Below are 27,086 nucleotides of genomic sequence, written 5' to 3' on the forward strand. Positions count from 1 at the left end.
CTAGTGTTTACCAGGAAATTCCAGACTCACTGGTTAAGAGTACTTATTTGAGAGAGGCTGCAGCTGCAATTTGTCTGGTATTAAGTCTCTGTTTTGGGGATGCCTGGGTGGTTCAGTGGTTGAGCATTTACCTTCGGCTCAGGTCATGATCTCAGGGTCCTGGGATTGAGTCCCACATCAGGATCCCCTCAGGGAGCCTGCTTCTCCCTCTGCCTATGTCTCTGCCTCTCTCTGTGTCTCTCATGAATAAATAAACAAAATCTTAAAAAAAAAAAGTTTCAGTTTGGTGATATGGGTGGACCTTAGCACAAGTGACTCCATTGTGGATCTATTTTCTTTTTAACACATCCTAGTCCCTGCAGACCCCATCAGTTCTCAGTCCTCCCCAGAAGGTTAGGAGGTGACCTCCTAGAGACAGATACTGGGCCCTTAGTCACCTCGTTTCTCATTTGGGGCTGTATCAAGGCAAGCAGTGGTTACAACCTTATAACAGTGTATTGATGGGGGCGGGTATTCTGGGGACTGTTACTGCTATACAGCCTCACCTTACATCCTGAGTTGTTTTTCAGCGCATAAAAAAACTTCCTGTAAGTGACGCTGTACAACCCCCCTCAGTCACCCACTGAGGTAGTCACAGGTTACTTTGACCTGGAGAAAAATAGAGGCTCATGGAGGTACAGATAACTTGGTCAAGACCACACTGAATTGCTCATAAATGCTGGAGCTGGGATTTGAACTCTGGCATCCTTACTCCCACCAGTCCCTGTGAAGCTGAGTAGGCACCTCCCCAGGGGGCCCATCTCCATTTATGTGCTGTGTTGTTTCCATGGCAAAGCTGTGTTCTGGGTTGCAAACACTCACTGTTTGGGGGACAGCCAGTGTGTGAGAAACAACCTCCCTTCATAGAGATAGGGACCACCCTGGTCTTGTTTCCAGGACGGCTTGACCTTACTTCACTGTGCGGCCCAAAAGGGCCACGTGCCGGTGCTGGCATTCATAATGGAGGATCTGGAGGATGTGCCCCTGGATCGTGCTGACAAGGTGAGAGTGGCCTAAAGGCTGTTTGTCCTTCCCGTTGGGTTTGGGGTTCCTAGGGCTACTCCTGTCCATTCCTTGAATGCATCCTTTGAGCTAGTACTGACTGGACCCCACCTCAGGGAACTGCTGGTCTAGAAGGTTTAATAGGGCACAAATGAGCAGGACACAGGAAGGAAATGGTCTGTTCCCCCAGAGAGGTGCTGATAAGGACTAACCAGACAGAGCCACTCCTTTCTGCCTCCTAAAGGAGGTGGCAGTTAGTGAATGAACTGGATTTTGTTGGTAAGATTACAAAGCAGGGAGGTTTTGTAAATAGAGAGGAGAACATTGTTAGAGCTTCAGAGGTGGAAAGGGGCCCTTTGCATGTGAGTTCAGATGGACTGGAATTTTGGGAGCGAGGGCCAGGGGGTTAGTGGGAGCCCCTCATGGAAATCTCCACTGACTTCAAGTCTCAGAAATCTGTCCTTTATTCAGTAGGCAGCAAGGAGCCACAGAAGGATTTCAGTGGGGTAGGGACCCCACATAGTAGGTCTTGCTGGAAAGTTGGGTCTGGGCTTTCTAGGTAAGATGTGTAGAATGAGGGGGCCAGGGAGGGTTCTGGGGCTGGAGAGGCCCCTGCAAGCTCTGAGTGGTTGGCTAGGTGGGCAGGGTGGGCATGCCTACTACAGGGTGCAGAAGGGTCACTTTCTTCCCCTCCCCGGGCAGCTGGGAAGGACAGCGTTTCACCGGGCTGCTGAGCATGGTCAGCTGGATGCTCTGGACTTCCTTGTGGGCTCTGGCTGTGACCACAGTGTGAAAGACAAGGTACTGTCACTGGGTCCCAGGGGAGGTCCAAGCTCTGGGCTCCTGACCAGGGTGGGTGCTGGCAGCTTACCTGTGCCTACTTCTGACTCCAGCATGCTGGAGGGCCGGTGGCTCGAGAACCAGAGTGTCCGATGTTCACCCAGCAGCGATTTTTCGAGCACATGCTATGGGCCCAGTCCATGCTGCCCATGAGTAGCACAACAATATCTAAGACACAGTTTTTCACTCAAGGAATCCGAGCTGCAACTCTAGTAGAAGGCTGTGATCGGATATGGGGAGCCAGGAAGGCAAATCTATCAGCTGGTGATGCTGCCTGGGATGGGTTAGAGTAGGATTGTCTTGCCCCTGGGGCTGTCTATTGTTGGGGGTGAGGGGAAGAGTCAGGGGGTGGTGGTAGCAAGCCTGCTGGTTATTTACTCTCTTTGTCATTTAGTCATCTACTATGGTTATGGTAAAAATAGGATGAGAGCCCAGAGGAGGGAGCAGTTCATTCAGGGTGGAGAGTTTACAAGCAGGATATCACTAATCTGAGGAAGAGGAGGGCTGGGCCTAAGGGGACTGCCCTGTAAATGATTCATGTCCCTGAGCCTTGTGAATGTGAGCCAAGTATGTTGCAGCAAATTCTAGACAGTGTTTCCAATAAAGGGACAAACTGCATTATTAATCTTCTGATTAATACACTAGGTCAGGATAGAGTTCTACTTATAAGCTAGTGACAGGGTCACAGACAAATGTACCACAGGGTCTTAGAATTGGAAGTGTCCTGCCTTGAGGACCTGTTCAACATTTCTCATTTTATAGTTGTGGAAACTGAGGTCCAAAGAGGGGGATGCTTTAGCCAAGGTCACAACAGCAAGATAAAAGTTGAGCCTGGTTTGGAACCAGCAGCCCGATGCCCAGCCCTGGGTTGCTCCCTCTCTTTAAGTTGCCTCCTGGGCACTAAGCTCTGGGGGTTTGCACCGAATCCAGTTGGGCACATTCATCCTTTTGGTCCTTCGGATCAGATCAGGTTGATTGCCTTCATTCTGGAAACATGGGCCGAGTAGGTCATGCTCTGAGCTAGGCTGTGAGCCAGGAACTGGGAGTACAGAGAGGAGTAAAGGACAGCCCCTGCCAGGACGCATCTACCTAGGAGTTAAAAACATGATCATGGGGATCCCTGGGTGGTGCAGCGGTTTGGCACCTGCCTTTGGCCCAGGGCATGATCCTGGAGACCCGGGATCAAATCCCACGTCGGGCTCCCGGTGCATGGAGCCTGCTTCTCCCTCTGCCTGTGTCTCTGCCTCTCTCTCTCTGTGACTATCATAAATAAATAAAAAAAAAAAAACTTAAAAAAAAAAAAAACATGATCATGTTCAGGGTGCCAGGATGGTAGGAGCACCAAAACTGGAAAACAAGCAAAGCCCAATTTTGATGAGCTTACCCAGAATCTTGTAGTCAGAAATTCTAGAAAGAAGCTTTTAAAATTGCATGCCCCTCTTGACACCTACATGGCTTGGTCTGTTAAGTGTCTGCCTTTGGCTTAGGTCATGATCCCAAGGTCCTGGGGTCAAGCCTTGCATTGGGCTCCCTGCTCAGCAGGGAGTCTGCTTCTGCCTCTTCCCTCCGCTCATGATGTCTCTCTCTCTCTCTTTCTTAAATGAATTTTAAAAAATCTTTTTAAAAAATTGAATGCCCCTTTAAGTTTTGTATTTGCAGCTGAAAAGTGTTTTCACTTTGAATTTCATTGGGTGGGAGGCGTAGTAATATGCTTTTCAAGGCTCTGGGCCACTGAAGGTCTGACTCCTGCTAGGACCCCACAGCCTGCTAAGATGGACCTGTGAGAACCCATGACAACACAGGGCATGCCACAGGTGTTATGATGTCAGGGAGGCTTTGAGAGCCCAGAGGGAGTGATTAAGTCCATTGGGAACATTGAGGAGCTGCTGACAAGGCATCCCAGAAGTGGAGAGGCTGGACATCCTCACAGGAGGAGAGGAGAGGATACTGTGCCCAATGCTATGGCCTCCTTCTGCCCGGTTCTCCTGCCTCGGAAATCCCTGCCCTGCTCAGATAGAGTGAGAATGCTCTGTTAGGGGGTCTGTGCCATCTGCACCTTCAAAGAGCAAGATGTGGATATTTATTTACTTAAAGATTTTATGTATTTATTTGAGAGAGAGAGAGAGAGAACCAGCATGAAGGGCAGAGGGAGGGCAGCCCTGGTGGCACAGCGGTTTAGCGCCGCCTGCAGCCCAGGGCGTGATCCTGGAGGCCCGGGATCGAGTCCCATGCCAGGCTTTCTGTTTGGTGCCTGCTTCTCCCTCTGCCTGTGTCTTTGCCTTTCTCTTTGTGTCTCTATGAATAAATAAATAAAATCTTTAAAAAGGGGGGGGAGTAGAGGGAGCTGGACAAGCTGACTCCCCACTGAGCAGGGAGTTCTATGCAGGCAGGGCTCAATCCCAGGACCCTGGGAACATGACCTGAGCCGAAGGCAGATGCTTAACTCACTGAGCCACCTGGGGCCCTTCCCAGAAGGAAAACAAAACCTGCCCGCCTCCCCCATCTCAGCAGCCCTGCTACCTCGGGGTAGGTATTGGGCCCTCATGGTTTACCACTTCCTTTGTTTCCTTGAATGCAGACTTCACACCATGGCTACCTCCCCACAGCCTGGTCCTTGCTTGCAGTTGTTAGGCAGCTGTGCACACATCTACAGAGAGAGTGGGAAAGGAGCTAGCAAAGCTGTTGAGGGTACATTTTGTTGTTGTCGTTGAGGGGATCATTTTATTTTATTTTTATTTTTTGAACATAACCTCAAGATTTTATTGTCTTCATAACAAAATATGAAGCTTAGAACTGGATCACTTGGCCCTTTCTCTTCTTATCCCCTCTTAGTTCAAAATGCTTGCATCTCTTAATAGTCAGCATTCTCTTAGATCTACAGTTGGGCTCAACACATTCAAGCCTCAGCACAATCTTCTTTGTAGTTTTAGGCTTTTTTCAGAAAATTGGCTTTGTCTGCCCACCTTAGCCACTCTGCTTCCTGTCATAATGCCGCTTTCCCTGGACATAAAGAGAATCTTTGCTTTTCTTGTACTGTGTCACTTTGTGGGGTTGGTGCTTGCCACACTTCTTGCAGAAAGTCCAGCAGGTTTTAGGAATGTTGGCTCTGTTTGTGAGAGTGCTACGGGGGCAGAAAGAAGGGGTTTGTTTTAAACTTAACTTTTATTTATTAACACAAGATGGTAATGATCATAGAAGAAATATAAATGTTTCCTCTCCTATCCCATAGGATATAGTTGTTTTATGTATGGATGGATTATCATGAGGTATGTCTATAACTGCTTTAAGTACTGTTTTGGCATCAGAATATGTTCACCCCCTCATGGGGCCCTGAAGACTTCTGGCCTAATGTGAATGTCTTGATTCCTTCCTTAGGAAGGTGCTGAGACAGGCCAGGGCAGAGGAAAAGACCTTGAGCTAGAAGCCCCCACAACTGGTGTAGCTAAATCTGTCCTAGAGCCCTTCTGGGTATGATGATCGCTAAAGCTGGCCTTCTGATGATTTTGCAGGTTCCCTCAGGAGCCCCTGCTCTGGTTCTCCACGTGTGGTTCTTCCTTAGGGACATAATTCTCTGGCTGGCCCCTTCCAGCTCTCTTCCTCTGTCCTCATCATCCACTTGTCCTTTGCAGAAAGTCCCCCCCCCCCTTTTTTTTAAGATTTATTTTTAGAGGGGAGAGGGAGGGACAGAGGGAGAGGAAAGGAAACAGACTCCCTGCCAAGCTAAGAGCCAGACATGGAGCTCAATCTCATGACCCTGGGATCATGACCTGAGCTGAAATCAAGAGTTGGATGCTTAACCCACTGAGCCACCCAGGCACCCCTGCAGGAATATCCCTTTAAGGATAACCCCACCAGGCTGCCCTCTGGCAAGAGCCTCTTCTGATACAAAGAACAGTGTGCCCTTTTGCCACACCCAGTGGAGCCACCTCTCTTGGCTCTGTCACTGTCACTTTTAGACTTCTCAAGTGTGAGATAACTACCAGCCCTATGGCTCTCAAGTTCCAGGAGACACACGTCAGTCTCTCCATCAAGTATTCACTCATTGAACAAATATTTTATTGAATGTCTGCCATGTGCCCCAGGCCCTATTCTAGGCACTTGGGGAAACATCTGAGAACCAAATAGACAGAAATCCCTGCCCTTTGGGTGTTTGTGTTCTAGCAGGAAGAATCAGACAATAAACAATAAGCATAGTGTACAAGCAAATTATAGTGTTAGGTTATCAATGCTTCAGGAGAAGAGGGAAAGAAAAATGGACCAGGATCAGGGGATCAGGAGAACAAGGGTGGGAGTTGCAGTTTTATTTCATTTTATTTTTTAAAAAGATTTTATGTATTATTTGAGAGAGAGTGAGTAGTCCAAGTCAGGGGAGGGGCAGAAGGAGAGGGAGAAGCAGACTTCCCGCTGAGCAGGGCTTGATCCCAGGACCCTGAGATCATGACCTAAGGTGAAGGCAGATGCTTAATTGACTGAGCCACCCAGGCACCCTGGAGTTACAGTTTTGAATAGTGTGGTCAGCGTGGCCACACTATTCAGTGTGAAGCTACCATCTTGAACCGGGCCACACGGCTGGCTGCCTGGGCATAATCTGAGTGCAGAGAGTCCTTGGAGCTGTGGCCTTGAGCAGGGGGAGGGATGGATCTAGGATGGCTCAAGGAGGGACTGGCTTTAGACAGGGGCATTGAAAGTAGGGATTTCCCCCCCCAAGTATTGTGTCTGTCTTCAAGTATAAGGAGAGACTAGGACTTGGCACTTTGAAGTGCCCCTGGTTGTATAGTTTGGGGCCCACTTCTCAGGTGCAGGGAGACATTGGCCCAGTGTTCAGGGCTGTAGATTTTCAGACCTGCTCTGTGACTCTAGATGTGTCACTTCCCCCTCTCTGGACCTCAGCTTCTGTGTCTGTAAAATGAGGGGCATTGCCAGCAGGTCCCCAGGGACCTCAAGGGTCTATGATTCTACTGGTCCCTCGGGAGCCCTTCTACCCACAGGAGGGGAATACAGCCCTTCACCTGGCTGCCAGCCGGGGCCATCTGGCTGTGCTGCAGCGACTTGTGGACATCAGGCTGGACCTGGAGGAGCAGAACACGGTGAGTCACCACCCAGAGGATGCAGAGATGGGTGATGCTCGCTAGCTCCCTGTTTTTGAGGAACCCACAGACTGAGGTGCAGCCTGATTTCCCCCTGCTAGAAGCTTCTGAAATAAGAAGGAATAGACAGAGAGCAGGGGTGAGGCAGCTTGGAGGGTGAGAACATGAGCAGGGATGCAGAGGTGCGAGCAGATGTCCCACATGCTCCTCAATGTGAGAAAATCAGGTACCGGGCTCAGGGAACCACAAATAGTAACCCAGGGTATTGTCCTCTGTTGCATGGCAGTGGGGAGCTCAAGAACCCTGCAGCCATGGACCAAGAGGTCCCTCTCGTCCCAGGGGTTGGCCTCAGCCTCCCTGCCATCCTCATTGCTCTATGTGTTTCAGAAGGGTCTGACTGCCCTGCACGCAGCAGCTGAAGGTGTCCACGCGGACTGTGTGCAGCTGCTCCTCGAGGCTGGGAGCAGTGTGAACGCCCTCACCCAGGTAATCAGTCCTCCCCGGGACGGATGTCTGCCCTTGGCTTCTGACCCCTAACCCTAACCATGTCAACGGTAGCAGCCACAGTGGTTCCTGCACGTGTGTGAATAGGGGCCCTGGGGCAGCAGGCCTGGGATCTGGTCTTGGCTTCTCCACTGCTGAGCTCTGTGACCAAAGGCAAGTCACTTAAATTCTCTGGCCTCATTGCCCAACTATAAAATGGGGGTGCTATGGAGTCACTTTTTTTTTTTTTTTTTAAAGATTTTATATATTTATTCATGAGAGAAACACAGAGAAAGAGGCAGGGACACAGGCAGAGGGAGAAGCAGGCTCCATGCAGGGAGCCTGATGTGGGACTCTATCCCAGGTCCCCAGGATCACGCCCTGGGCCAAAGGCAGGCACTTAGCCGCTGAGCCACCCAGGCTCAGAGTCACGTTTTGACATTGCTGCGAGGAATAAATACCCCTGTTTTACTGATGAAGAAACGGAAGCTTAGAGAGATTCAGTGACTTCCGCGGATCACAAGCTGGCAAGAAGCAAAGCTGAGTCTGAAAAGCCTATTCCCTGGAGTCCAGAGCTCATGGCCTGGAAGCTTTGCCCTGATTGTGCAAAGGCCACACCAGCCCTCAGAGCTGGGGCCTGGGACAGGCCTCTTTTCTCTCTCACTACTGTACTCCATAAGTCAGCTATTGGAATTCTCTCTGTGTCCTGCAAAAGGCGTTGTGGCCTTCTTTAGGTAGGGCATTAGTATTTTTGTTTTGTTCTGCTTTTTACTTTTAGATCAATGACAAATAATCTTTCCTGGCTGATTTGAATGGCTTCAGGGTCTGGAATTCTCTGTTCTAAATTTCAGTAAGAAAGCAATAATGATAATAAATAAAGTATAATAGCAAAAATAGTTTAAAAGTCCAGGAATTAAAATAGTATGCTAAAAATATTTAACACAAAAGGAGGCAGTCAAGGGACGCCTGGGTGCCTCAGTGGTTGAGCGTCTGCCTTTGACTCAGGGCATGATCCCAGGGCCTGGGATGAGTCCCACATCGAGCTCCTGCAGAGAACCTACTTCTCCCTCTGCCTGTGTCTCTGCCCCTCTCTCTGTCTCTCATGAATAAATAAATAAAATCTTAAAAAAAGAAGAAGAAGAAGAAGAAGAAGAAGAAGAAGAAGAAGAAGAAGAAGAAGGCAGTCAAGGAGAAACAGAACAAAAAAGACAGGAGACATGTAGAAAATAAGTAGCAAAATGGCAAATGTAAATTCAATAATAATATCAATGTTAAACTCTCCTAAATGTGAGTAATACTTTATAAATCACAAAATGCTTAATTTGCAGAACTTCCCTAACTGCCCCAAGGTGTCAGAATGACACCGAGGTCCACCCAGAGGGAGAAAGTAGCTGCCCCAGGGCACCCAACTGTGTCCTTTCAACTGCTCTATGTCGCTCTTTGGTCGGCAGCCCTTCCTGTGTGTCCAGCACAGGGTTCAGGACTGGGAGGGATAAAAGAAGTGAAATGTCAAGGCCATCTCCCCAGCAGTAACAGCAAAGGGGTTTAGAGACTGGGGAGGTCATATCCAGCTGGTGGTCATTGACAGGGCTGGAACTGCCCACTGCACTGGGCCTTGTGCTCTAGCCTTGGCTTGAGGTTTCTGGCAGAGGGCATGTTCTATCTGGACACCCTCACCCCTTGCAGGGTCTCTGAAGGTGGGGCTAACCCAAACTGATTACATTTCCCATTGGGAGGTGGACTAGTTCACACTCACCCCGGGCACTCAGTTCAGATAGGACTTTGGGAAGGTGACCAGCTCATCCCAGTTTGCCCCATACTGTCTTGGTTTCAAAAGTGGAAGTCCTGAGGACCAGTCTGGGCAGCCTGGGACAGTTGGTTGCCTGGAGAGATCTGCCTGGTAGAATGGGATATCTCACGTGAGATCCTTGTTTGGCCAGGGGTGGGCTCTGACTGAGAGCACTTAGAAGGCCCATGGGGATGAAGCCCTTGCTCTGGTGCTGCTAGGCTCCTGCCCAGACATGCCGAGACCAGCTCCAGCGGGGCAGTGTATGCCAGGTGGGGTTTGCTCTGTACTGGTAAATCTTATGTGTTCCCCTCTTTGAAAACCTCAGAGTATACTCTGCGTGTCTTCACCAGCCTAGGAATTGTGCCGGCTTTCATGTATGTTCTCGAGTTTGTGACAGGAGGCGAGGAAAAGCCGAGACCACAGTGAGCTCATTTTACTAGTCACCAGGCCTGGGCAAGGCATTGATCTCTCCAGCCTCAGGGCTCAATGGGGGTAATAGTCCTGGGGGTCATGAGACACAAATGGAATAATGTATCCCAAAGCTGCACTATGAGGAGCATTTAGGACCTTGTACTGTTGCCTGTTTCCTCTAGAAAAAACAGAGCTGCCTCCACTACGCAGCCCTTGGTGGCTCCGAGGACGTGGCCCGAGCCCTCATCCATGCAGGAGGCCAGACCAATGTAGCTGATCATGTAAGTGTGGGATCTTGGGCTGAAGGGGGTCCCCACTGCAAAGTCTTCATGACCTCACTGGTGAAGCACAGCAGGGAGAGATGAGTGCTTTGGGCCCCTGGGTTTGGGATGGGGGCCAGGACTGGGGGACTTGGTAGCGTGAGGGAGAGTTAGATAAGCTTCAAGCTACAACAGGGTTCACAAACAAGCTGCATTTCCTCCCAAGTGAATTATTTGCTCGTGTTCTCCATTTTTTTAATCCATTGAGACTTAGTGATGGTCTTTTATATCACAGATCTAGCCTCTTGGTTGTTCATTTTTTGTTATGTTGTATACTACATTCACAGGCAATAGTATATCCTTATGGTTAAGACATGGACTTTTTCAGACAACCTGGCTTTGAGGCCTGGTACTACCATTCACAAACTGAATGACCTTGGGCAAGTTGCTTTGGCCTCCCTGGGGACATATCTCAACATAATAAAGGCTTCATATGAAAAACTCACAGCCAACATTATACTCAATGGAGAAAAACTGAGAGCTTTTTCCACCATGGTCAGGAATAAGACAAGGATGTCCACTCTCACCACTTTTATTCAACACAGTACTGGAAGTCCTAGCCACAGCAGTTAGACAACATAAAGAAATAAAAGGCATTCAAATTGGTAAGGAAGAAGTAAAACTCTCAGTATTTGCAGATAGCATAATACTATATAGAGAAAATCCTAAAGACTCCACCAAAAAACTACAAGAGCTGGTAAATGAATCCAGTAAAGTTGCAGGATATAAAACCAATGTACAGAAATCTGTTGCATTCCTATACACTAATAATGAAACAGCAGAAAGTGAAAATAAGAAAACAATTCCATCTACAATTGCACCAAAACAATAAAATATCTAGGAATAAACTTAACCAAAGAGGTGAAAGACCTGTACTCTGAACACTGTAAAATGCTGATGAAAGAAATTCAAGATGATACAAAGAAATGGAAAGACATTCCATGCTCATGGGTTGGAAGAACAAATATTAAAATGTCCATACTACCCAAAGCAATCTACAGATTTCACACAATCCCCATCAAACCAGCAACAGGATTTTTCCCATAGCTAGAACAAACATTCCTAAAATTTGTATGGAACCACAGAAGACCCTGAGCAGTCTTGAAAAAGGAAAACAAAACTGGAGGTACCATAATTCCAGACTTCAAGTTATATTACAAAGCTGTAGTAATTAAAACAATATGGTACTGACATAAAAAGAGACATATAGATCAATGGAATAGAACAGAAAATGAACCCACAATTACATGGTCAATTAGTCTTCGATAAGTGAGGATTGAACATATGATAGGAGAAAGTCTGCTCAAAAAATGGTGTAGAGAAAACTGGACAGTTACATGCAATATAATGAAACTGGACCCCTTTCTTACATCATACACAAAAATAAGCTGAAAATGAATTACAGACCTAAATGAGAGACCTGAAACCATAAAAATCATTGAAGAGAGGACAGAGAGTAATTTCTCTGATATCAGCCATAACTCTCTCTCTGTCTCTCATGAATAAATAAATAAAATCTTAAAAAAAAAAAAAAGACACAGACCTAAAGAGTGAAGATCTTAACAAGTCAATCTGATTTTTTCCTCTGCTTTTTAAAAAAAATTTTTTTTTTAAAGATTTTATTTATTTATTCATGAGAGACACAGAGAGAGGCAGAGACACAGGCTGAGGGAGAAGCAGGCTCCATGCAGGGAGCCCGACATGGGACTCCATCCCGGGTCTCCAGGATCAGGCCCTGGGCTGAAGGTGGCGCTAAACCGCCGAGCCACCAGGGCTGCCCCATCCTCTGCTTTTTCTTATATTGTTTCTATGCCTGGAAAGTGAATCTCCTTACCCATAACTTCAAAATACTTTGTTCTCTTTAATATTTGCATAAATTGGTTTTTAAAGGTTTAATTTTTAAAAGATTTTTTTCCAAATTGATTTAGTGCCAGTAAAAACTTGTTTTTATTGAAAATGACAACAAAAAATGTGATATGTTTCTATCAAATAATGCAAGTAACATTATGATTTTCCTTTACTTTTGCCATTTTGATCTAAATTTAATACTTTTTTTTTTTTTTTTTTTTTTTTTTTTTTTTTTAAATTTTTTTTTTATTTATGATAGTCACACAGAGAGAGAGAGAGAGAGGCAGAGACACAGGCAGAGAGAGAAGCAGGCTCCATGCACCGGGAGCCCGACGTGGGATTCGATCCCGGGTCTCCAGGATCGCGCCCTGGGCCAAAGGCAGGCGCCAAACCGCTGCGCCACCCAGGGATCCCTAAATTTAATACTTTTTTATTGGAGTTCAATTTGCCAACATATAGCTTAACACCCAGTGCTCATCCCGTCAAGTGCCCCCCTCAGTGCCCATCACCCAGTCACCCCACCCCACCCCCGTGCACCAAAAGATTTTATTTATTCATTCATGAGAGAGAGAGAGAGAGAGAGAGAGGCAGAGACATAGGCAGAGGGAGAAGCAGGCTCCATGCAGGGAGCCCGACACAGGACTTGATCCCAGGACCCCGGGATCACAACTTGAGCTGAAGGCAGATGCTCAACCACTGAGCTACCCAGGCATCCCTATTTATATGTTTTTAAGTAATCTCTACATGCAACATGGGGCTCGAACTCACAACCCCAAGATCAAGAGTTGCACACTCTTCTGACTGAGCCAGCCTCAATAAGTTGAGTTTTAAAAGTCAAAATTGGATTTTAAATATCTAATAAGGATCAATGTGTATTTTTCCCTCCAAAATTACGAACTAGGGATGCCTGGGTGGCTCAGTGCTTGAGCATCTGTCCATTGCTGGATCCTCAGAGCCTAGAACAGTGCTTTGCACACAGTGGACACTGAACGCATACGCACTGAATGAATGAATACCAGCTAAACATTAACCAGCTTCAACTACCTCTATCTGCTGTCCAGGAGATACCAGAGCTCTGCTAGCTGGTTATCTTTGGCTTCTTCCAGCATGGATGTCCCCTCCCACCGATGCGAGTTCCTAGAGCCAATACTCTGAGCCAATTACCTGCCTACAGCATAGGGTGTATCCTGGTCTCTTTTAGGGATGCCCTGTCCTCCTTTGTCCTATCAGATTGCTGCAAGGTGTGGCTCATACATGTAATTAAAACAGGTTTTTTGTTTTATCTATTTATTTTTTTAAGATTTTATTTATTTATTCATGAGAGACACAGAGAGAGAGGCAGAGACACAGAGGGAGAAGCAGACTCCTCGCAGGGAGCCCGATGTGGGACTCAGTCCCGGGACTCCAGGATCACACCCTGAGCTGAAAGCAGATGCTCAACCTCTGAGCCACCCAGGTATCCCTCTATCTTTTTTAAAGTAAGCTCTATGCCCAGCATGGGGCTCAAACTCATGACTCCAAGATCAAGAGTTGCATGCTCTACCAACTGAGCCAGCCAGGTGCCCCTATTTATCTTTTTTTTTTTTCCTTAAACAATTGAAGTTCAAAATAGCTAAGAACACTCTGAAAGAGAAAAGTGGGGTAGGGGAGTTGTCCTAAATCCACATACAATAAAAGATTGTTTTTAATTTTTATATAATCAAGTTTATCATTTTGCCTGGCAAAAGAGACTATAAGCCACGTCAAAAGGTAAATGACAAACTAGACTCAAAGATAAAGGTCTGAGTCTTTCTAGTATATAAGAGTTTGTGCAAAGTATTACAACATAAAAAACAACCCAAGAAGGCAGCCCAGGTGGCTCAGAGGTTTAGTGCCGCCTTCAGCCCAGGGTGTGATCCTGGAGACCCAGGATCAAGTCCTGTGTCAGGCTCCCTGCATGGAGCCTGCTTCTCCCTCTGCCTGAGTCTCTGCCCCCCCCCCCCCTCTGTCTCTCTCTGTGTCTCTAATGAATAAATAAATAAAAATTAAAAAAAAAAAACCCAAGAGAAAAATGGCCAAAGGATATGAACAGACATTTGACAGAAAAGAAATACAGATGATTCTTAAGAGAAATACAAATTAATACTACCTACACATACGATTCTTCACTCATCAGATTGGTACAAATCCCATAAGTTTTGCCAAATGTGTTGACAAAGCTGTGGGGAAGAAGGCATTGTCATATATTACTGGAGCCAGTATAAATCGGTACAATCCACAACGAGCAATTTTCACAATATATATAGCAAAGTGCAAATGCATGGGCCCTCTGACCAAGCAAATCTACTTCTAGGGATTGTATGATCTATGTCTTTCTCTGACTTATTTTGCTTATTACTCTCTAGCTCCATTCATGTCATTGCAGAGGCAAGATTTCATTCTTTCTTATGGCTGGATGATATTTCATTATACATATATATCATATATATATGAGAGGAGCCCAATGTGGGACTTGATTCCAGATCCCGGGATCACACCCTGAGCTGAAGGCATATGCTCAACCGCTGAGCCACCCAGGCGTTCCAAATTGGGAAAGTTTTTGAATAAATATACTTCTATGAATAGATCTTTTTTTTTTTTTTTAATTTTTTAAAATTTTATTTATTTATGATAGTCACATAGAGAGAGAGAGAGAGAGAGGCAGAGACACAGGCAGAGGGAGAAGCAGGCTCCATGCACCGGGAGTCCGACGTGGGATTTGATCCGGGGTCTCCAGGATCGCGCCCTGGGCCAAAGGCAGGCGCCAAACCGCTGCGCCACCCAGGGATCCCCTATGAATAGATCTTAATACTGTAGTTATGTAAAAAAAATAAGATGAGCATTCTCCACCAAAAGGTACCAGGGCTCTTGGAGCAATGACTATTAGGACTGGGGCAAAAAATTTATAGGATGCATCTGGAGTCTCTTGCAGTGACAGAAAGAAGTGCTTCATAAAAACACAGTGATATTGGGCAGCCTGGGTGGCTCAGCGGTTTAAGCGCCTGCCTTCCGCCCAGGGCATGATCCTGGAGTCCCAGGATCAAGCCCCATGTCAGACTCCCTGCATGGAGCCTGCTCCTCCTTCTGCCTGTGTCTCTGCCTCTCTCTCTCTCTCTCTCTCTCTCTCTCTGTGTCTATCATGAATAAATAAATAAAAATCTTAAAAAAATAAATTATAAGCAAAAAACAAAAAACACAGTGATGTACACACCTACTAGAATGCGTCCAAAAGCTGAAACACTGGCAACACCAGATATTGATGAGGATGTGGAGCAGCAGAAACTGTCATTCTTTGCTACTGGGAATGCAAAATGGTACAGCCACTTTGGAAAACAGTTTTCACAGTTTCTTACAAACTAAATCTACTCTTCCCATACAATCCAGCAATCATGCTCCTATGTATTTACCCAAAGGAGTTGAAACTGTATGTCCACAGAAAAACCTGCACAAGGATCTTTATAGCAGTTTTGTTTACAATTACCAAAATTTGGAAGCAACCAAGAAGTCCTCCAGTAGGTGATTGGTTAAATAAACCGTGGTATATCCAGACGAGCAATATGCCAGAGTTAGCAGGACGGATGAACAGATGAAGAGGATTTTTAGGATGGTAAAAACACACCGTATGATACTGTAATGGTAGATACATGTCATTATGCATTTATTTTTTAAAGATTTTATTTGAGAGAGAAAGAGCAAGCATGAACAGGGGGAGTGGCAGAAGCAGAGGGAAAAACCCACTCTCCACTGAGCAGGGAACCCGACGTGGGTTCATGACTTGAGTTGAAGGCAGATGCGTAACCAACTGAGCTACTTAGGTGTCCCTCATACATTCACCTAAACCCACACAGAATGCATGGGACCGAGAGTGAACCCTAATGTTTTTTTGTTTGTTTGTTTGTTTTTGAGTGAACCCTAATGTAAACTAAGGATCTTGAGTGATAACCATGTGTCAGTGTAGGTTCATCGGTTGTAACAAGTGTCCCACTGTGGTGGGGGATGTTGATAATAAAACAGTTTATGAACATGTGCAGGTGGCAGATACATGGGAAATCTCTACCCTCTGCTCAATATTGCTGTGAACCTCCAGCTGCTCTAAAAATCTATCCTATTAAAAACGTCACCACCATCATCACAATGAAGAAGCCCTGTCAAGGGGACGCTGGAGCCAACTGAAAGGGTGCCCAGTGGTCAAAGCTGGAACAGTTTCAGCAACAAAATAAAGTGGTATTGGATTATAATCCAAAGTATAAAATAAACATGAGTCCATACTGATATAAATGAATGAATGATTGAATCAAGTAAGTAGAGGAGGGGATCCCTGGGTGGCGCAGCGGTTTAGCGCCTGCCTTTGGCCCAGGGCGCGATCCTGGAGAACCAGGATCGAATCCCACATCGGGCTCCCGGTGCATGGAGCCTGCTTCTCCCTCTGCCTGTGTCTCTGCCTCTCTCTCTCTCTGTGTGGCTATCATAAATAAATAAAAATTAAAAAAAAAAAAAAAGTAAGTAGAGGAGAATAAACAAACCTCCCATGCAGAAGAAGTCCAAATAATTTATGTGGATACTCTGACCTTGAGAAAGTAGAGCATAACTCCCCATTCCTTAAACGTGGACTTTGAATAATGACTTTCTTTCAAAAAGTATAATATGGGAAGGGAAAAAAAAAATGTAACCTCACAGGGGAGAAACCTGACACTACCTCAGCCTGGTGATTGAGGCCAACGTCAACAGTGATAAATCATGTTGACGGTATGTACCCTTAATACAGTGTGATGAAAATGACATTTTCCTCCTGTGATCTTCTTCCCCCAAACCCATGATCCTGGTCTAATCATGAGAAAAAATATCAGACAAATCTCAAATGAAAGACATTCTACAACATAGTGACAAATGCTCAAAACTATCAAGGTCATCAAAAACACTGCATGTCTGAGAAACCATCACAGTCCAGAGGAGCGAAAGAAGACATGGCAATTAAATATAATGTCCTCTGCATGGGATCTGGGAACAGAAAAAGTACATTCAGTGGGGCACCTGGGTGGCTCAGTTGGTTAAGCGTCTGACTCTTGATTTCAGCTCTGGACATGATCTCAGGGTTGTGAGATCAGCAACACGAGAGATCCTTGGGAGGGAACTATTCTGTATCTTGACTATGCAGTGGATTCATGAACATGCACGTGTGATAAAATGGTGTAGACTGAACACACATGTGTACAAATGACTACAAGTGAAGCTGAGGGGAGCTGAATAAGATGGGGGATGTTGTCAGAGTCATTATCCTGCTTGAGATATTGTACCAAGGCTGTTTTTGTGTTTTTGTTTCGCATTTATTTATTTTATAGAAGGAGCGCAAGAGTGTGCTGGTAGGTAGGAGCAGAGAGAGAAGGGAGGAGGGAGGGGGAGGGAGAGAGAGAGAGAGAGAAAGCAGACTCCGTGCTGAACTGAGCAGGAGCCTGATGCAGGGCTCGATCCCAGAACCCTGAAATCATGACCTGAGCCGAAACCAGGAGTTGGCGACTTAACTGACTGTACCACCCCAGCACCCCTGTACCAGGGTTTTGTAAAATGTTACCATTGGGGAAAAATGGGTATAGGATACACCAGAGCTCTCTGTATTTTTTGGCTGCGTGTGAATCCATAATTATTTAAAAATAAAATTTTAATTTAAGGTTCTGCTTCTTTAAAAAATTTTAAGCATCTCTGGAAGGATGCACATAAAAGCAATGATTAAGGTTACCAATGAGGTTTAGGGGAGTATGAGCAGATGGGTGATGGGGGTGGAAGAAGGCTTTCACTGGATACCTTGTGTACTTTTTGGTTTTTATAAATAAAATGTAAACCAACTAAAAGCCGTATTTGCTCTCTTTCCACTTCCCTTTCTAATCACATTCCCCCAGACATGAGGTTACATTCAGCTTATTTTCTTGTTTTATCTCCATACCCTGCTGCTTCCTTGGAAGCCGGGTCCTTGTAGTTCTTTTTTTTTTAAACTTTACTTTTTTTTTTTTTTTTAAGATTTATTTATTTATTTATGATAGACCTAGAGAGGAGAGAGAGAGGGAGGCAGAGACACAGGAGGAGGGAGAAGCAGGCTCCATGCCGGGAGCCCGACGTGGGACTTGATCCCAGGACTCCAGGATAGCGCCCTGGGCCGAAGGCAGGCGCTAAACCGCTGAGCCACCCAGGGATCCCCTAGTTCTTGTAGTTCTGACAAGTTTCCAGGCTCACCTGACTTGTGCATTTGAGTCCGTTTCAGTCTCTGCCCATTACTGGCACAGCAGACCTTTTTCTGGCCAGATTTTGATTTCATAGTCATCTGGCAAAGATCCGAGGACACTGTTGAAAGTCTTACAGTAGTTTTATCTGAGTTAAAAATTTTTTTTCTAGATGTGTTTCAGAATACTTTTTGGCATTTATTGAAATTTGGGTTTAAAAAAAATTAAAAAAAAAAGAAATTTGGGTTTAGGATTACATTAAACTTGTAAATAATATAAAATGGTCATCTTTATAATATTTTTTCACTAGAAGCATAAAGTCTTGCCATTTCTTTATCTTCTTTTATATCCCTCAGTGATGTTATATAGCTTTTAGTTTGCCTTTGGTATGTCCATTAACAATTATACTCTTCATAGATACTTTATATTTTTGGCTGTCGTGAATAGGATATTTTATTTTTTAAAGATTTTATTTATTTATTCATGAGAGACACACACACACAGAGAGAGAGAGAGAGAGAAAGAAAGAGAGAGAGAGACAGGCAGAGGGAGAAGCAGGCTCCATGCAGGAACCCTGATGTGGGACTTGATCCCGGGCCTCCAGGATCAGGCCCTGGGCTAAGGTGGCGCTAAACCACTGAGCCACCCGGGCTGCCCGAATAGGATATTTAAAAAAAAAAAAAAGTCATTTCTTATAGGCATGCAAAACAGGAATGCTATTGACTTGGGTTTTATATGACCTTTAATTAATTTTATTAGGTTTTTTTGGGGGGTAATAACTTTTTTAACCTGTCTAGGTATACAATCACATTGCCTACAAATAATTGTATAGTTTAAATCTTTCCCAGGGTGGCTCAGATGATTAAGTTTCTGCCTTCAGCTTAGGTCATGATCCCAGGGTCCTGGGATCAAGCCCTGCATCTGGCTCCCTGCTCAGCGGGGAGCCTGCTTTTCTCTCTCCCTCTGCCTCCCCCAACCCCCACTTCCCCCCTCCTTCATACTCGTTCTCTCTCAAATAAAAATCTTTTTTCAAAAAGTGTTTAGAGGGATACCTGGGTGGCTCAGTGGTTGAGCATCTGCCTTCGACTCAGGGTGTGATCCTGGGATCCGGAATCAGATCTCCCTCTGCCTGGGTCTCTGCCTCTCTCTCTCTTATGAATAAATAAATAAATCTTTTTTTTAAAAAGTGTTTATGAGCGCTTGTGTAGCTCAGTTGGTTAAGCATCTGACTCTTGGTTTCAGCTCAGGTCATGATCTCCCAGTTGTGGGATCATAGACATTGCTAGTGGACATTTGTGTCGTGTGTGTGCGTGCGTGCGCACGTCCTCAGTTCTGTAATCATTCTATACTCAATATATGAATGTTTTTCCAACATTGATTTTATTGGCTTTGTACTATTCCACTACTTATGTGTCACTATATCCAGTGAGAAGGATGCTGTGGCAGGCAGTAGCTCCACTTTGTCATGTGGTCAGGGATCACAGGGGACCATTGATGAAGGAGTCTTCCAGCCTTGAGCAAGGCCTTGGAGGTGTGTTGGACTTGTGAGGTCTCTGTTCTGGTCCCAGCCGGCTCTTTCATTCATTCCTTTCATGGGTAAAGAGTCATCAGGCACCTATCTGGGTGCTGAGGGGAGAAATTCCCAATAATACAAGGTTCCTATTAGCTATCAGGCAAGTCACTTAGGTCTTCTGAACCTCAGTCTCAGTGTTTCCTGTTTTTAAGATGAAAATACTAATAACACCATTCCTATATACACTTCCTAGGTTCATGTGTGGATTCACTGAGAGAATTTTAAAGTGTTGCTAGAAGGGACCTTAGCAAACATTCGTTAGGTGAAGAGTAGCAGAGAAGGGAAATGACTTGTCTGCAGTCACATAGGAGTTCCTGGTATAACAAGGTCTCAAACTTGGTCTTCAGGCTTCCACCCACCTTGAGAATAGAGAAACTACAGGGTTTCAGCTATTGTGGTTATAGATTCCTCAAGCCACCCATGCCCCTGGAGGAGCAAGAAGGGTCAAACCTAGAAACATTATATCTATCTACCCCTTCCCACTTCCAACCTACCAAGCTGTGCTGGGCAGTCCTGGGAGGGACCCACTGATGGATCCGTGTCTCCTTCCCCAGCAGGGCGCCTCTCCTATGCACCTGGCTGTGAAGCACAACTTCCCTGCCTTGGTCCAGCTCCTCATTGATGCTGGCAGTGACCTGGATGCCACCGACAATGTAAGTGGCTGCAGAAACCATCTGGGCCCCAGGGAGCCCCTGGGGCATCCTCCCAGGCTGGCAGGGCTTGGCTGCCATCTCCTAGCATGGCTCATAGTTGAGAAACTACTTTTTGAGCTTGTAAAAAGCTCTTTGAATATTTGTTGAAGGTAACGTCATTTCATCAACCATTCCTCTATTTTGAACATTTTGGTGGTTTCCAAGTTGTTGCCATGGTCTGTGTAACACTGCAGTAAACATCTTCCCACGTTCAGCCATTTCCAACAAACCAAAAGCATCCTGCATTAAAGACTAGAAGAAATATATTAGGATCATTACAGAGATTGACTTAGTGAGCTAGCCAGTGGTGTTTTTTTCTGTTCTTCATGTTTTTTCTTGTTTTGTTTTCTCTGGTATTAGATTTATGACTAAATCCAGCTTACTCTCTCTCATAGCTTCTTAGAGACTTTTTAAAGCCTAGTTAGGAGTGTACCCATCTTGGACTTGTCCTGACTTTGAGCCTTGGGCCACTGGTACGTGCTGTTCTACTCCTCTGTCCCCTTGGCTTCTTCCCCAGAGGCAGCAGACGCCCCTCCACCTTGCTGCTGAGCACGCCAGGCAGGACATAGCGGAGATGCTCCTCATCGCGCGGGTTAACTTAAACCTGAGAGATAAGGTACCTCTGCTCCCAACCAGAACTGGGATGTGGTTGTCTTTGGTCTCATGGCCCCTCAGACTTTGAGCTCCTTGAGTCATCTGGTGGGGAGAGGAAGGAGTAGAGGAGCTGCACATCACCACCCCACAGCCCCCTACGTGTGGCACAGGGATCGGGAAGCTTCCTGGCTCTTTGTGCCTCTGGGGTGGTTGCTCCTTCAGGAGGCCAGAAGTTCCAGACCAGCTGAGGACTTGGTATAAGGCCAAGGAAGTCACAGGCTCATGAGGGGAAGGGGCTAGCATACGAGGCGCATCCCGAGGACAGTGTGGGAAGAGTTGGGGGCAGGAATTGGCCCTCGGGCTAGACCTGGAGGGGCTCCCTGCTCTGAGAGGGCAGCCAGCCAGGTGTGCAGAGGAGCCCTCCATCTCCCTGCACCATGCCAGGGACTGAGGCCAGCCCTGTGCCCGAGGCCTGGAGCCAGCGGCCTGGTGGGGCGGGCAGACGTGACCTGAGGAACCCAGTCCTTCTCCCGGCTTTGGTTTCATCTGAGAAGCAGAGCAGGTGACCCCTATTTCACAGGTGATGTTGAGGAGTTAAGCAGGCTGTTATGCTCTAAGACTTCCTAAATTCTAAAGAAAAACAAGAGGCAGTTGCTGGAATTATCATTGACTCATTTTTTTTTTTAAGATTGTATTTATTTATTCATGAGAGACACACACAGAGAGAGGCAGAGACACAGGCAGAGGGAGAAGCAGGCTCCACGCAGGGAGCCCGACGTGGGACTCGATCCCGGGTCTCCAGAATCAGGCCCTGGGCTGAAGGCGGCGCTAAACCCCTGGGCCACCCGGGCTGCCCCTCATGGCCTCACTCTACCTGTGCCTTCCACACCCCTTGTCATGCCCAGGAAACTTTTCTGCTCTTCAGTGTAGACTGCTGGAAACTGCTTTCTTTGGGCAGGAACGTTTGCAGCCGATGCTACAGGCCACCCTACACCTGTCCGGTAGCAACCCTGGCCTCCCCTCTTCCTTGCAGCAAGGGAAAACTGCCCTGGCCGTGGCCGCTCGCAGCAACCACACCAGCCTGGTGGACATGATCATAAAAGCTGATCGCCTCTACAAGCGGGAGAAGGTACTGAGACCTTGCACGTGGTCCCTCCATGTTGCAGAGGGAGTGGCCTTGAACCCCGGCCCTGACCAATTCAGGGACCCCCTCAGTTTCCGCGGAGGTGATAATCCCTGCCTTACCTGCCACCAGGGTTGTCTGTGAGCATCTGGAGACAAGTGAGCACTGAAACCAGGCAGAGCGAGGTCCTGTCGGTGTGGAGACAGTTCTGGATGCTCTTGTAGCTCCTGCTTGATGGAGGCATGGGCGCACGCCTGCGTGCATGAATAAAGAGGTGGCAAGTTGGTTTCAGCTCACTGCCATCTCCAGGTGACTGGAATTGCTGCTTGGGGTGCTGTATACGGGCAACTTTCAGAGGCCAGAAGGAAAGTGTGCTGGGATTGATTAGTGATTTTTGCCGAGGAATTGGGGAAGAAGAGTAGCAGATGTGAGGCCATGCTGTCCCAGTTGTCAGCAAATGGGGGTCGGGTGGGTTTTTTTTTTTTATGTCTTTGAGGTTGTTTTTATACATACAAAATAATTTTTGCATTTGCTTCAGTTTTAAAAATTAATTTATTATAAATGTTAAAACCTAGTTTTCTGGGGCACCTGGGTGGCTCAGTAGGTTAAGTATCTGCTTCAGCTCAGGTCATGATTCTAGGATCTTGGGTTCGAGCCCTGCTTTGGGTTCCCTCCCTGCTCAGCAGAGGGTCTGCTTCTCCCTCTGTCCCTGCTGATGCTCTCTCTCAAATAAATAAATAAAATCTTAAAACCCCACAAAACCCAGTTTTCCTTAAACTTTTAAATTCATTTTATTTTATTTTTTATTTTTTTTATTTTTATTTTTTTTTAAAGATTTTATTTATTTATTCATAGAGGCACAGAGAGAGAGAGAGAGACACAGAGACACAGGCAGAGGGAGAAGCAGGCTCCATGCAACAAGCCTGATGTGGGACTCGATCCCGGGTCTCCAGGACCACACCCTGGGCTGCAGGCGGCGCTAAACCGCTGCGCCACCAGAGCTGCCCTATTTTATTTTTTAAAAGATTTTATTTACTTATTCATGAGAGACACACAGAGAGAAGCAGAGACACAGGCAAAGGGAGAAGCAGGCTCCATGCAGGGACCCCAACGTGAGACTCAATCCCGTGTCTCTAGGATCAGGCCCTGGGCTGAAGGCGGCGCTAAACCACTGAGCCACCCGGGCTGCCCTGGACTTGGATTTTTTAAATCAAGATTCAATTTTATTTTTGCTTAAAGATTTTATTTATTTATTCATGAGAGATACACAGAGGCAGAGACACAGGCAGAGGGAGAAGCAGGCTCCATGCAGGGAGCCCAATGTGGGACTCGATCCCAGGGCCTCCAGGATCATGCCCTGGGCCAAAGGCAGGCACTAAACTGCTGAGCCATCCCTTTAAAATCCCTTTAAAATCTTAAACATTTTATTTTATTTTATTTTATTTTATTTTATTTTATTTATTAATCTTAAACATTTTAAACTAATGATTAAATTTAATAGATTTTTTAAAGCACTTTGAATGCTTCCTATGTTCTTTTTTTTTTCTTTTTTTTTTTTTTAAGAGAGGGAGGTGGGGGCAGAAGGAGAGGAAGAGAATTCCAGGCAGTCCATGGGGCTCAGTGCCACAACCCTAAGATCATCACCTGAGCCCAAAGCAAGAGTTGGATGCTTAACCAACTGAGCCACCCAGGCACTCCTGTAAATTCTTAAATTATCCTTGTAAATCCAGTAAATTAAACCTATAAATTCAATCTTAAATATCTTAAACATTCCAATATTGCTTACAAGTTTAGTAAACCTCTCAAAAAATCACTATTTCAAAATCAATTAACAAATTTCAATAGGAATCATAAGATATTCTCTTTAACGGATATGCTGGGTTCTCAGAAACATTACAGCCCCTTTGCATACAACAGATTGCTCCTAAATGTAACCCCAAAATATTAATACCAAGAATTTTATGAACGGTTTCCTCTCTGTGCTTAATTCTAACACTTTAGACTTTAAAAATTCTCAACGCTTAGACAGTGGGGCAGTTAGAATGACCAATCTCCCTCCCACACCAGGCTAATTTAACCAGAATCGCTGGTGTAGGGACCAAAGCTTTGGTAGCTCGTTTTGTTTTACTTTTTTTTAAAGATCTTATTTATTTATTCATGATAGTCACACAGAGAGAGAGGCAGAGACATAGGCAGAGGGAGAAGCAGGCTCCATGCAGGGAGCCCGATGTGGGATTCGATCCCGGGTCTCCAGGATTGCGCCGTTGGCCAAAGGCAGGCGCCAAACCGCTGCGCCACCCAGGGATCCCTTGTTTTGTTTTAAAGATCGTACTTTTGGGGCTCCTGGGTGGCTTAGCTAAGCTTCTGCCTTCAGCTCAGGTCATGATCTCAGGGTCCTGGGATGGAGCCCTGCATGGAGCTTCCTGTTCAGTGGGGAGCCTGCTTCTCCTCCTGCTTCTGCAGCTCACCCTGCTTGTGCTTTCTCTCTGTGTCAAATAAATAATATAAAAAAATATTTTTTTTATTCTAAATTAATCTCTATACCTAGCTTGGGGCTTAAACTCACACCCCCATGGTCAAGAGTTGCATGTGCTACCTACCAACTGAGCCAACCAGACACCCCAAACATCTGAGGAGGTTTTTTTTTTTTTTTTTTTTGCATCTGAAGTTCTTAAAGCTCCCGGATGATCCCACTGAACAGCTGCAGCTGGGAACCTCCCCAGGTGAGAGCCAGTCTCCTTGGTCATTACGTCACAGGTGCCTGGCCAGACACTGTTGACCAGGAGGTTAAGATTTGCAGCTGCAGACGCCAGGACTCACCTGGGCTTTTTTAACAACCAGAACTTTGTATTCACATCCTGAAAAGGAGCTTACTTAGGCTTTTGTGGGTTTAACTTATGCCACCACAGAATTCCTTTGTAACTTCCCATTATATTACCTGCTTTGCAGAGAAAGAATCCTGTAACCTCACCCTTCTCCTCGTTGGGATTCAGCAAATCTAGTTAGTGCCTGATCCTGGCCTTGACTGGAGTTAGCCAAAGCCTCTGAGTCCTTCTGCTGGCTCTTGTGCCCTAAGAAGAGGAATTGGGTAGGCTTCTTGGAAGAGGTGGCATGTGGGTGATCTTTTGACTGTGGCAATGCGGTTAAGGGACAGGCAGGTGAGAAAAGGAATTCTGGATGGAGGAACAGTATGAGCAGCTGGGGTTCCAGAATTCAAAGCAAGGCACAGAGTGAGAAATCAAAGTAGCAGACCCAAAACCCCAGGCCTGTGGTGCTGCCGGAGCCTGGCAGAATCTGAAATTCTGGGATCTGCTCCACAGGATCACCCCTTGCGCAGGGAGCCTTCTGGGAAGAACTTGACCTTTAAGCAGGATCATCGGCAGGAAAGGCAGCAGTTCCACTCTGTGCTGTGGCGACTGGCCTCCAGGGACCTGCGGCCTCATGAATGGAAGAAGCTCGCGTATTGCTGGGAGTTCACCGACGCCCATGTCCACGCCATCGAGCAGCAGTGGACAGGTACTGGCCTGCTTCCCCCCCTCCACAACCTCAGAGCAACCAGTGGGTGGAGGGGTGGGGGCACCTGTGTATTGGGTTTTCTGTGTGTCTAGGAGAGAAGCCAGTGCAACCCACAGCCCAGCCACATGCCACCCCCAACATCCTGTGTGCCTGTCTTTCCAGGCCTTTGCTCAGGCTGTGCTCTCTGCCTCTCCCTCCCCATTGACCTGTGACCTGCATGTTCTTCATGAATTAGCCCAAGCTGATACCCATCATTCATACACCAAACTAAAGGTACTCCCTATAAAAAGGAGGAGACCAGCAGTTGCCACCATTATTTAATATCTGCTTGGAAATGTTGGCCTAGGGCAGCTGGGTGGCTCAGTGGGTTAAGCAGTTAAGCGTCTGCCTTGGGCTTGGGTAGTGATCTCAGGTCTTGGGATAGAGCCCCATGTCTGCATCCAGCTTCCTGCTCAGTGGGGAGTCTGCTTCTCCCTCTCCCCCTCTCTCATGCTCACTCTTTCTCCTCTCAGATAAAAAAGAAATGTTGGCCCTGGTACTAAGGCAGAAAACAAACAGAAATAAGGACTGTAAATATTGAAAAGGAAGAGAGATTTATTAGCTTCAGATGCTATAATCCTCTACCTAGGAAGTCCAGAAGAATCAATTGAAAAACTTAGAATAGGGACACCTGCATGGCACAGCAGTTGAGCGTCTGCCTTCGGCTCAGGCTGTGATCCCGGAATCCTAGGATCGAGTCCCACATCAGGCTCCCTTCGAGGAGTCTGCTTATCCCTCTATGTTTCTGCCTCTCTCTGTGTCTCTCATGAATAAATACATAAAATCTTTAAAATAAATAGAAATAATTCAGTGAAATGGCTAAATATAAAATATACAGACACATGGTATTCCTATGTACCATCAATAAGTGGGGAAAATATACAGAGGTATTTTTGAAAAGATATTCCATTTGGAATAGTGTTTCTAAAAACATATTCATGTTTTTATGAATGTGTTTTAGAAAGTGTTTTTTAGAATAGTGTTTCTAAAAACATGAAAAATATGAATGGCATCTGAGTAAAACAATAAAAATTAGTTCAACTATAAAAAAAGACTTATGTGGGTGGAAAGATATTCTATATTCCTGGCTAGAAAAAGTATCAGGTAGACATTGATTTTTTTCCCAAACTAGATTGAAATTTTGATTTTTAAAAAGCTTTTATTTGAGAAACAGAGCACAAGCAGGAGGAGGGGCTGAGGGAGAGAAGCAGACTCCCCACTTAGCAGGGAGCCCAACGTGGTGCTCCATCCTGGGACTCGAGGGTCATGACCCAAGTGAAGACTGATGCTCAACCCACTGAGCCACCCAGGTGCTCCAAATTTGATTTTTTTTTTAAAGATTAATTTATTTTAGAGCAAATGGCAAGGAGAGGGAGAGAGAATCCCAAGCAGACTCCGCACTGAGCTCAGAGCCCTACGTGGTGCTTGATCCTACAACCCCAAGATCACGGCCCTGAGATCATGACCTGAACTGACACCAAGAGTTAGATGCTTAACTGA

The 27,086-nt window shown here is 46.0% G+C and overlaps 1 protein-coding gene and 1 pseudogene across 17 annotated transcripts in view; one reads left to right on the forward strand and one right to left on the reverse strand.

Annotated features, from left to right (window-relative positions):
* ANKDD1A (ankyrin repeat and death domain containing 1A) overlaps positions 1-27,086 on the forward strand; it is a 57,832-nt gene that overhangs the window by 15,365 nt on the left and 15,381 nt on the right. For 4 of the 17 annotated variants that reach the window (XM_049104206.1, XM_049104209.1, XM_035708563.2 and 1 more), the window contains 9 exons: positions 937-1,041; positions 1,744-1,842; positions 6,855-6,968; positions 7,356-7,454; positions 9,834-9,932; positions 20,177-20,275; positions 20,832-20,930; positions 21,867-22,037; positions 25,352-25,547. In XM_049104206.1, coding sequence (XP_048960163.1) covers positions 937-1,041; positions 1,744-1,842; positions 6,855-6,968; positions 7,356-7,454; positions 9,834-9,932; positions 20,177-20,275; positions 20,832-20,930; positions 21,867-22,037; positions 25,352-25,547 — 1,081 coding nt within the window. Of the gene's footprint in view, positions 1-936; positions 1,042-1,743; positions 1,843-6,854; positions 6,969-7,355; positions 7,455-9,833; positions 9,933-20,176; positions 20,276-20,831; positions 20,931-21,866; positions 22,038-22,163; positions 22,341-24,980; positions 25,120-25,351; positions 25,548-27,086 lie in introns of those variants that run through there. The other 13 variants (XM_049104210.1, XM_049104212.1, XM_049104211.1 and 10 more) reach the window with 11 other exon arrangements.
* Positions 4,669-5,205, reverse strand: LOC118352837 (60S ribosomal protein L36a-like; annotated as a pseudogene).

Source organism: Canis lupus, chromosome 30, assembly GCF_003254725.2.
Source record: "Canis lupus dingo isolate Sandy chromosome 30, ASM325472v2, whole genome shotgun sequence".
Taxonomy (NCBI): Eukaryota; Metazoa; Chordata; class Mammalia; order Carnivora; family Canidae; genus Canis; species Canis lupus.